Here is a 12,016-nt window from a genome sequence, read left to right on the forward strand (position 1 = left end):
GCCACTTAATCAGTTATTTGTATAATAATAATAAAATAACTTAATCACAACCTTGTCAGTATTCTCCCTGGTGCTTAATATGTCATTGCTTGCTGTTCTTCTGTAAATTTCCAAACACTTCAGAAGGGTCAGAGGAGTGCCAAAACCCCCAAGCCCTCAGGACTTCCTTAAGTCCCTGTTACCATTAGGACCCTTGAAGAACAAGTACTGGCGTGGGACTGCCTGAGGATCCCTTGAGTGCTTTAGGAGCTGGATTACCCACCACCATGCCCTTTCCTTTTGTGGTCAAATTCTGGAACATATTAAAAATTTTCCTTCTTCCAAATGAGATACACCACCAATATTTTTTTTCTGCATTTCCTGTGGAATTAAAATTGTCAAATTCCTCAGTTTTTCATTTTAAAGAAAAAGTGCATTACTGCCTTTTAGTGTAAATGTTTTTCTGTGCCTGATTCTGCTATTAGTTTCTAGAACACGTTGATGGAGATATTATATCCATGTAAAGAAATCATTTCCCTGTGGCTGTCAACACTCCTATTTCCTATATTTGCCATTTGTTTTCCTGGCGCTCTTTGTATTCTCAAGTGTCTCTAAACTTTCTTTTGCTTAGTCTTCCAAACTCCCACCACTTTCATCCTCATTCACATTGTTTTCTATCAGCTTCCTTCCACCCTTAGTCCCTCTGAGATTGATATGCCCTCATGCATTTCTCAGTGTTGCGCTGATTTTTGCTCAAATGCTTAGCAAGTCTTTGAGATGATCATGAAGGCTTCTTTTTTTCCTTGTTGCCATTAAGAAAGGAATTATATAATACACTTGGGGATTCTTTGATTCAATTCTATGAAGTCCTGTCTCCCAGAACACTGAGGAAGCATTTTTGTTGCTTACATCAGGTTCACACTGTAAGTGCTTTGACTTTTTCGTTGTTTTCCACCATACTCCAGCCACCTCATTTTCACAGATAGCACTCAAAGCAATCCCCAGCTCATGTGTTTACAGTCAGTTTTGTCTCTAGTCAGACATCATGAGCATTTTAGTTCTCACTTAACAAAGAGCTGTAATTGTGACATGATTGCCTTTACATCAAAGGTATAGCTGCTCTGGGCCACTCAGATTCTAGTATAGCACCACAGCATCCCAGTCCTGCAACCACTCCTTGTTCTGTTCCTTTCATGGATTCCTTTCTTCTGTTCAGACATAATTTCCTTTCTGTTCCCTTTTTGGCACTCTCCCATGTCAGCAATGAGACAATGCAGCCACCTCTCCTACCCTGTGCCTCCATCCAACACACACCTCTTTTTATGCCCTGGAGCATCGACATTCTCCTCCCCTGCAAACAGACACTTTGAGATCAAGAACAGGTTTGGCAAAAGGGCTGTCTAAAAGAAATTTTTAAATAGTTTTAACAATGTCATCGGAATGAGATAATAGACATTAAAATAATTTATATTGCAATAACTTGTGAGATCCATTTGAAACTATTTTGTTTCAACAGTTCACATTTCTTTTGCTGTTCTTATCCCCTCTCTGCAAAAGCAGAAATCCCTGGTGGTTCCTCTGAGAAAAAGTTATATGGGAGGTGGTGGTCCTACAAGATGCACGTTCCAGGGCTGACAGGCTTGCTGACAGCTGCCCAGTCCTATTAGCCAGACCATGGTAGCATTGCAAAATGTGAAATATGTAAAATTTTCTTAAGAAAGGATTTTTTTTTTTGATGTTTAGTCTTTCTATACATTCAAGCCTAATCAACAAGAAGGGAGATTTAATCCGTGAAAACAGATAGCAGCTAGCAAGCAAGCTCGAAGTGATGTCCAAGTGTTAGAAAAACAAACCAAATTGGTAGAAGAATTGCCTCATTTACCTGGTTTACGTCGTTTGCCAGGTTTAGAGCTTGACATTCTTCATTGATCGCAGACCCAGGGGGAGGCTAACAAATCTTGGGAAGAAGGTCGCCCACTGATAGTTGACACAAGGAATGCAGAATTTACAGGCCACAGGGCCATTTGGCAGAACTCACAAAATCAGGAAGAAAGTAATAAGGCAACTCAGCAACTGTGCTGCAATCAGCTCTGACTGGGTAAGAGGTAGTTCTGGCAGGGGGAGATCCTGACCACCAGCTCATGGACCAGTGACCCAAGAAACAAAATGACTCAAATGAGAAAGACTAAGCATGGTCACTAATTAGCATAAGAAGCAAGAGAATCATCAACTAACAGAAGACAGAATACTAATTGATAAAAAGACTATGTAACCTGTAACCTTTGTTTGCTAAATGTATTAACAGTAAATTGTTGATAGTTGGGGTGCTTGATTTATGGAATACCACCAAACACCCAGGCTCGCACAACTCTGAATAATCAATGTCTCTCTTGAGTGTGTATTTATTGGCATACCAGGTAACTAATCCGATTTTTGTGGACAACAGTTTTTGGGGATGAAGGGCAGAGGCCAGGATGTAAAGGTGGTGCAGTTCAGCCCCCGAGGGCCTCCCGGACCTCTGGTAAGCCTTGGCACAGCCCAAGGATAAGATGTTTCAATCTGAGAAGGGATTTTAGTTTCAGGTGTACCTCCACCCGGTCTGTACAGCTCTTTGGGCTGACCGGCCAAAGGAAGGGAGGCAGAAGGGATGGGGAAGGTGTCACTGCCCAGCCCTGGGCAGCCGGGGCCAGGCTGCCATTCCACCGCTGGGCCAGGGAGAAGCCCCGGCCGCCCCGAGGTCTCCAGCCCTTCCTCACGGCTGCTGTGGGACGCGTTTCAAGCACTAAGGGGCCACGCAGGTGGCGTTCGAAGCTGTAGCTCCGCATACGCGGACGGACGGACAGACGGACGGCCCGGCCCGCCCCCTCCCGGACAGCAGGGGGCGCTCTCCGCGCCCCGCCGCCCGCCCGCCCACGGCTCCCGAGCCGGAAGCGGAAGCGGCGCGCGGCAGCCCCGGGAGCGAGACCCGGGCGCCGCCGCCTCCCGCGCCATGGCGGCCTCGGCGCTGCCCCCGCTGCCGCCGCAGCTCAGGAGCATCCAGCACCATCTGCGGACCGCGCAGGAGCTGGACAAGCGGGAGCCCGTGGTGGCGTACTACTGTGAGTGAGGAGGCGGCCGCAGCGCCGCCCCGCCGGGCCCGGCCCGGCCGCCGCTCCCTCCCGCGGCCGCCAGCCGCTGCACCGGGCGGAGCGCTCCTCCCCTGCCCGCCCGGGCTGCCCGTGGGACGTGCGGAGACGGGGGCGGGGGGAAGCCCCACCTCTGGGCGGTGCGGGGTGGTCGCGGTGTGCCTCGGCTGCCGCTGCAGCCCCGCTCGCCTTTCATGCGCTCTGTGCTTGCGGAGTTAAAGGCTCTTCGCAGCCGTAGTGCGTATTGGGCAGCCCCGCTGCGTGCGCGGCCGGGCAAAGTGGCCCTCATGGGATAGTCCTAAGAAGCATGGCAAAAAATAACATTCAAGAACCTTTTCAGAGTTTTTGTCCTCCTGTCCTGTGTAACCCCGAATAAGTATTTTGAGTTTGAGAATCTTTAGTTCTGATAGTAGTTCTTCTCTTCCCTTTTTTTCCCTTTTCTTCCCTTTTCTTCCCTTTTTCCTTTCCTTTTCTTCCCTTTCTCCTTTCCTTTTCTTCCCTTTCTCCTTTCCTTTTCTTCCCTTTCTCCTTTCCCTTTCTTCCCTTTCTCCTTTCCCTTTCTTCCCTTTCTCCTTTCCTTTCCCCTTTCCGTTCCGTTCCTGCCCCGCCCCGCCCATTCGCATGGGGTCGGGGTTATCCAAGGGAGTGAGTGGGTTGCTCTTTTTCTACTTCTTTCACCGAAATGAACACAGCAAAACATTACTGTAAATCTTGCAAATTAATATGTACATTTTTCAAGCTGATACGGCTTCTAAGCTAATTAAGAAATGCAAGCCTGCTGTTAAGCTTAAATGCCTGTTACAGTTAAGCCACACTTGGAAAGTGCCTAAGACTAGCAGATCACCAAATGTATGTTTATGTTGTCGACAGCCCACCCTTAGGGGGAAGGAAGGTGTGTCATCACAGTGTTGTTTTTTTTTATTGAGATGCGAGGTCATTTGAGGGGTTTACTTGGCTTGTCTTCAAGAAGAATGAAATAAAAAATAAATGTAGAGCTGGTAGTTTTTCTTTGTAAGGTGATTTTAATTTAGAAGAATGAAATCTTGACATTCAGTTTCAGATAGCTCTGAAAAAGCTGTCATCCGAGTGACAGAAGAATAATTTTACCTTTTCTGTGTTACACAGGAATAGTGTGCTAACACGGAAAAGTGCAACCAGGAAGGTGAGGTAGCCACATATTAGAACACTGGATGTTCTCAGTAGTACTCACTCTTTATTTACTGGGAAAACAGGACGAGTGACACTGTGTGTGGCACAAAACAACAGCTAGGTCAAGTTGCACTGAGTTTTTTCTTGTTTGTTTGTTTTTCTTTATTTCTCTGGGTTTTTCTGTCATATGTAATACCCTGTCTGGCTATACAAGAAAAAGATATGCATTAGTGTAGGTGATAAAGTACAAGTCTATTTTAAACCAGAAATGTTTTAGTGTATGATCTCTACTTTTCTTTGTCTTTTGCATTCTGAAACTTAAGTCTTAGCGTAGAGGGAAAAAAAGCCTGTGTTGGATAATTACCATTTCCTGTAAAGTTGCTTGCCTTGTCTGTCCTAAGTAGTCTGAAACTTTTTATTTTTTCATTTGAATACTTCAACACATCTGATTCATTACTGAGTATAGCAGAGACTGTATTCCAGAGATATCTTTTTCATTACAGTATTACGTAAAGTAAAAAGCACTGACACCTCTTTTTCAAGTTAGGTCTTGCTCAGATCCTTTGTTTTTTTTAAATACACAAAGGAGAAGAATTTGTTTTCACCAGTGTTCCGCTGATGACACTTACTTCCTCCCGTGGTGGATGAGTTTGTCTGGATTGACGAAAATGCAGTACTCCTGTTCCATAGTTGTTTTTGTCTTCATTTAATTCTGGCTTTGAAGCAAAAGTAAGGTTTATGAGCCATGAATTTTTAACATTGTGGGTTTGGAATAATTGCATGGAATCCCAAAGTATTAATTATTAATATTGCTGCTATCAAAAAAAAAAAAAAAGTACTGTATATATTCCTAGCATGCTGTGAATAATAAAAGCTTTACTAAAAAGATAAATTTTTAGAAGTGTAGATCTGGGGACACAAAAAATTTTCAAGATACCTTTCAGATAGTGTTTTGAAAACGTTTCTCATTAGATACATCACTGAAAAAAGTGAGCATCTCTTTGTGGAGCCTTTGAAATGGGTTTCAGAGGAGCTCTATACGTTTTATATAATGTATTGTTTGGAAGGAACAGAGTGAGGAAAGCGCTGTGCTTGCTAAGTCGTGTGGTGTTGCCTGTGCTGGTGCTTCTCCACCAGCCTCATCTGCAGGCACATGCCTGGCACCCTGCATGTCCTGGGACCGGGAGGCTGGTGAGGCACAGCAGAGTGCACCCTGTGGTGAAAGGCCATGCGATGGGACAGTGCTGCATGTTCCATCACAAGGCTGCTTTCACAGGCACCCTGTGAGGGGGAGCATTGCTTAGCTAGTGGATGTAACCATCAGTCTGAACAGTGATGTATTTATAGCTTTGGAATGTTGCCATACGTGGTTCATACGTGGAAAAAACCTTTGGTCACAATATTATTAATGTTGCCATGGCACAGTAGTTTGCAGTATGGGCATATGTATGCTAGGTTTTGTTTTATGTTAATTTTAGTTAAATTCCACTACTATATGTCTAATAATAAGAGCTGTGACACAAATTAATTTGAGCATCAGAAGTAAGTGCACTCTGACAAGATGTGTTTGCAACCTAAAATAATTGCTTTCTATAGCTTAGCAATAAAATTGTCAGAGAAATTACTTACTGCTCTTGTTACTTTTTTGTCTCTCATCATAGGTGATATAGGTGTACTCTTAAAGCTGGGAATTTATATGGCAGTTACATGTTTTATTTGCATACACTATTTTAATTTTTTTTCTCTTGTGTGCATTTTAAGCATTAAGCTAGCATAAATCAGTAGTGCCACCCAAATAAAATGCTGTAGTCCTTCTCTGGTCTCTCATTCCCAACCCTAGAGTGGTTTGGAAGCAAATGTTGATCTAATTGTATGATGAAAAACAATAATAAGCTATTTTTTCAGCCAGGCCAATTCACTGCTGTGAATTCACTTAAGCAGCTGTGTTCCCACAAAGACAAGGAACAAGACACAGTGGCTTGGGACAAAGGCAGGACTCCTGCATTTTTGGTATTGCTGTCATATGTTGATTTACAGAAACTGTAACTTAATTACCATTAATCTGTTTTACACAGTTTAAATAGCTGCAGCAGGGATTATTTGTCTTTTTCAACAGCCACATAATTTTCCACGTGAGAAATAAAATGTTGAACATTGATGTTCTTGTACACTATAACACAACACTTTTTGTTGTGGTACTTCCACACTGCAAAAATTAAAAAACTGGTTTATTACTGGTAATCGTGTGTAATCCTTACAAAACCTTCATGCTTAACCTCTTTTTTAGGTAATCAGATTCAAAGCAAAATATGATCAGTAGCTTTAGATGTTGTGTGTAAACTATTACCTTTTTTAGCCCTATTGACATAATTGATTGAAGTAATTAAAATATATATATATTTTTCCTGACAGTATGTACCATAAATTAACATGGTTGTAACATTTGTTCTACCCAGAACACAGACCATAGAGAAGTAAAGAAACCAGGTTTATTTTTTTAAAGCTTTTAAGAGGATATGATCTCACAAAATAATTCTTTTAAAGCGATTAAACACTTAATGGTTAATGTAAGTGTCCAGCACTGCAGTGATCTACCACTTTATTTTAAATGCTTTCTTTCCCATATGATACTTTTTTTCACTTTTGTATTATTTGTTAATCATTAAGTATGTACGTATTTCAGGTTCAGTAAAGGTCAGTTTATTCAGCAGGTATAAGGGAATACCAGAAAAGAATGCTACATTGGTTGCCTAGCAGAAGTCAAGTAAGTAATTGGTAGTCAATAAAATAACTTTTTATGTTAAAAACTTACATGAGTCTTACTGTTTGACTACTTTGAGATGTTATTTTGCAGACACAAGGAGGCAGGCTCTGATAAAAAAAAATCTCTGGCCTGTAATAACTGAAGAAATCATATATCCAAACTGTGGCAGTTTGACTGATAAGTTTGGGGGTTTTTTTTAATTGCAAGGTATCTTCCAAAAACTTCAGGTTTAGAGTTTAAAGCAAGATTTTCATTAATAGCTGTTGTTTCAGCCTTCCTGTAGCATTGCTAATCTCTCTGCAAAGATGATTGGTAGTCTATACTTACTGGACATTGATGTTCTAATTCAAAAGTATTGAGAGAATACCAGTGAGTTGCCAGAAGAGGACTGATGTTTCGTGAACAGTGTTTGGATAGCCAATGAATCCAACGTGAAAAATTATGATTCTAGTAACTTTCAAAAAGCGAAGTGTGGTGATTTTTGCTTTACAGTTTACTAAACATCAGCAAACAATCATGTAAGATCAGTAGATTGGTTCTGTATGAAAGAGGTGTGAAAAAATCTTCAATTTTTAATTCTTGAAATGGAAAAGCATCAGAGTAATGCTTCCAAAGAATCATGCTCTTGTATTAACCTTTCTGGGTTTGTGAGATCAAGCAGGAGAGAAAAGCAAAAGAGACAATTTTTTTTCCACAACTAGCTGACAACCTCTTGAACCAAAAGTCATTCAGCTTTTAACAGAAATATCCCTCTGTTAAATGTGACTGGCTTTTCACATTCAAGTGTAGTCAGACACCTATTAAACAAGCTTCTCTTTGCATAGAAATTACATGAGTTTATTATTATTAATATTATTATTACAGAAAAAATAGACTGTAAAGTTCATGGCCTGACTAAGAATTCGGGAAATATAGTTACTGTGCAGTTTTACAACTCAAATACTGTTGTTTTTTACTGATCCTTCCTTAGAGCAGAGGACTAGTAATGGCCAAATATTTTAATTGAGCTTTTAAATAATTCAACTTTTTATTGTATCTTGATGCATTTTGAATGATTAATTTAGAAGATGCAAGTAATTAAGAATTATTAATAAAATTAAAAGTAACTGGTATTTGCTGTATTTGGAGAGATTCAGCACATACTTGATGACTTCATTTATTCTGGGACACCGTGGAATTGAAATGTTTAAAAGAATGTGCTTGTAACATTCCATATCTAGTATGATCCAATTCCTGATCTTTCCAGTTTAAATACTCATCTTTTGTATTAGTTTTATATAGTCTATTTGTAAAAGTACATTTTCCATATTCTCATATTGCTGGTGGCAGAATACTATTTTGTGGGCTACCAATACAACAAATGTTTTAAAGGCTTTTATTAGCGCTTGCATACAGAAGAATAGATATAATCTCTTCTTTACTCAAGGTAAGTTAAAGTAGTCAGATATTTAAGTAAATACCAGTTTCATAGTGTACTGTTAGACTTGTTTTGCTTGTGCTACAAGCTAAAACTTTTTCTCAATTTATGCTTTTCCCTTTGCTTTCTATTTTTTTCTGTTTTCAGTCTTTGTTCGCTCTGATTATTTCAAAGATTTGTCACTGGGGAAGACTGTGCTCTTAAAATTGTTTTGTCTGTGCAGACAGAAAAACTAAAAAGTGTTAAGAATAACAAAGACAATTATATAAACCCCACAATCCTCAAAGCAAACTGTGGGTGGTGGCAAAAATTAAGTTGATATTAACTCTTGTGTAGTATTTTGGGCACTTGCTTTGATTATATAGGAAATATTTTAAAATAATCTATTCTGACAGACATAGGAATGAGAACATAAAATAGAACAAGTGTACTCCAGAGATCGAAACCTTTTCTGAGTTGCATGTATTTGTATGAAACTCATAAATTTCACTTGTGTGGTGTAAATATACTAAGGTGCCTTGTTTCCACCACATAATTCACCTTTTTTTGGTATATATTTATTGAACTTGAACCTCTGGAAGCAGAATTAACAACTGTCTTTTCCTGCCTAAGGTTTGCTGCTGCCTTTGAAGAAGGGATGTATCAACATCAGTATTCTGATTTGCAGAATCACAGAACTGTTGAGGTTGGAGGGCTTTGTACACCTCCTCATGCAATCCCCTGCTCAGAGCATAATCACTAGGGCAGGTTGGTCAGGACTGTGGGCAGGCAGTTTTTGAACATCTGCAGGGATGGCGATGCCACAACTGCTGGGAGCAACCTGTTCCAGTGGGTGATTACCCAGACAGTAGAAGATTTTTGTTACATTTAAATGCGATTTCTTGTATTTCATTTTGAGCCTATTGCCTCTTGTCCTGTCACTGGACACCACTGAGAAGGGTCTGGCTTTGTCTTCACTCCCCACTGCCCCCCTTCCACATACATTGATAAGACCCTCTGATTCTTTGCTTTTCAACACTTAAACAATCTGAGCTCTCTTCCTCTCCTGGTGTAACAGATGTTCCTAGCTTTTCATCAGCTTTGTGGCCCTTGCCATGTCTCATCCTGGGGATCCAGGACTGCAGGTGTGGCACACTAGTGCCAAGTAGAACAGAAAGACTCCTTGCCTCAACCTGCTGATGACACTTCTCTTGATGCAGCTGTGGATGCTGTTAGCCATTAAGGTCAGGAGTACACTTTGGAAGCTTTCAGTTGATGCTGCCAGCCTAATGACTTTTGCTAGTTTCCTTCAGCATCATGTAATGAAGAGAGAGTGTAAGGCCAAGTTTGTTTGTTAGTATGTTAAATCTATCTTTTAAAGTCATTGATTTCAGACAGCTTGGACTTAGCCATGTAGAAATATCATGTATTTATGATCTGCATGCAGAAATTACGTGATTGAAATATGACACATTAATGTTCATGAAAGCAAGAATAATTCATTTTTATACGAAAATATGTTTCCAGTAGTTTTGAATTTGAGTAGAATCCAATTTAATGTCCCCTTGCTTCCCACATTTATATTCTAGCTGTTGGCTTCCTGTACCAAGCAGTTAACAAACATTTTTCTGTCAGTGGTTTGACAAAGGGAAGAGGAAGATGTAGAATATGAATGAGTAATAAATTACAGCCTGGAAAAGCTTTCATCCCTTAATCAGAATCAAAATATGGCTAAAATCTATTGCAATGTTTTTTACTATTTTATGTCACTTTGTTACTATCAAATGTCAAAAATATTCCACTTGCTAATACTTTATTTTCTATGCTAGAGAATTAAATACACACAGGGAAAAAGAAGTATAATCTTTTGATCCTGTTAGAGCAGGAAAAAGAAAGATGGATAGTAGGACAGAATTTAGAAGATAAAGAATCAACCTATTGTGCATGCTTGCTGGCTGGAACTTTTGTTCTCCAGTATTTTTTACTTGGCACAAAGTTAGTTTAAAATGGGAGTGAGGGGAGTTTCAGTTGTTACACAAACATAAATCTGGAGTGACTTACTGTGTATGAGGAATGAATGTCTGGCACATACTAAAGACAAAATACTTGCTCTGAAATTGTGCTGTGTATTAGCAAAGGAAAAATAATGTGGTATTACGTGACATAAATAAAGGGAGAGAAGTTTCTGTAAAGCTCACTGTATAATTCCAGCCAGCACACCCACACTTAGTATTTACTGAACAGAGATTAAGGGCAGCAAATCAAGATGTATATTTTGTAGTTGTCTTGGCATAACATTTTTGTGAGAATGATTACTTGCCAAGTCTTTATGAATTTGAAGATAAATGTCGTGTCTGCAAACTGTCTTAATTAATAATTGGCAAAACAGTCGTGTCTTTGTGTGCAAAATTACAAATTACTTTAGCTCTACTTATAATGTTATTTAATATTTAAACATTAGTTCTATGTAGCCTCCTTTACCTCCTTAGTACTTTACTTTATGCACATACTATACTACTTCATTGGCCACATAAAAGTCTTTTTTGCTACTTGAATAGAGGGGGGCAAAAAATAGTTGTATCTATTATAAAGCTGAGTGCATAAAAAAAAAAGGAGGAATAATTTCATTCACCTATTTGTTTCCAGATATTCCAGATCTTCATCATAAATAGTGAAGAGTGATAAGAATTACAGGTTGTTTAATTCCAAGATTGTCTACATTCTTAATATACTCCATTTGATCTTTAAAAACTTGAAAGCTTTTGCAGCTATGATGTATGGGTTTAGTTCTCTTTTACATCAACATTTCCAGAAGCTTGGCTGTTCACAGAGGATTTTCTTTTTTTTTATCAGAAGTTCCGAAGCAAATGGCTCCTGTAAGTAAAGTTCTTTAGTTTTAACAGTGTATCGCTGGTCATTAGGGACATGCACTTTAAACATTTTTTTCAATGTATACAGAGAAGTTCTGAAGAGAAAATCAAAATGATTTTGATGTAAAATGGCCTTTCAAGTGTGGTATTCTACAAGGTAAAACAATGCATATGTAATACAGAACACTAAGGATTTCTTTTGTGGCGTCTATACCCTTCAGGAGATTACCTTCCATTTACTAGAAATGGAACCACTTCCATTAAAGCAAAAGTTTTGGGACATAGCAAGCATAGTAATAATACTGTCCAATGCTTTTGCAATATTACAGAAACCAGAACAGCTGTATATAATATAATGTAAATAATTGTTTTCTTTTAGATGCAGGGGAATCGGGCAACTGAACTGATGTCACTGTTGACTTTCTTAGTGGAGATGTTGGAGGCGGTAAACTTTTGGCCTCTTGCTTACACGAGATTTGCTACTGAGTTTACCTGTCAGCATAAGCATGGAGGACAGTTCTTTTAAATGCCAGTTTAAAATTTGACTGATGATATTAACACAGGAGAGGTATGTTTTGCTCTTGCTGCTGAAAATTTAGTAAAGAAGTGAGTTTGCCCATTTGATGCAAGTTAAGCATGAAAAGGACGTTATAGATTTCCTTCACTGGGTGAAGACATGTTTTTCAGTTATTACTATATATCTTTACAGTAAGTAATACCTGTGTGATTGAGC

General features: G+C 39.4%; 1 protein-coding gene across 2 annotated transcripts in view; it reads left to right on the forward strand.

The window, feature by feature from the left end:
• Positions 1-2,905: 2,905 nt before the first annotated feature.
• VTA1 (vesicle trafficking 1) overlaps positions 2,906-12,016 on the forward strand; it is a 38,041-nt gene continuing 28,930 nt past the window's right edge. For both annotated transcript variants that reach the window (XM_069010529.1, XM_069010530.1), the window contains exon 1: positions 2,906-3,077. In XM_069010529.1, the coding sequence (XP_068866630.1) occupies positions 2,969-3,077 (109 nt within the window). In that variant the 5' untranslated portion in view covers positions 2,906-2,968. The remainder of the gene's footprint in view (positions 3,078-12,016) is intronic.

Source organism: Aphelocoma coerulescens, chromosome 3, assembly GCF_041296385.1.
Source record: "Aphelocoma coerulescens isolate FSJ_1873_10779 chromosome 3, UR_Acoe_1.0, whole genome shotgun sequence".
In the NCBI taxonomy this organism is placed as follows: Eukaryota; Metazoa; Chordata; class Aves; order Passeriformes; family Corvidae; genus Aphelocoma; species Aphelocoma coerulescens.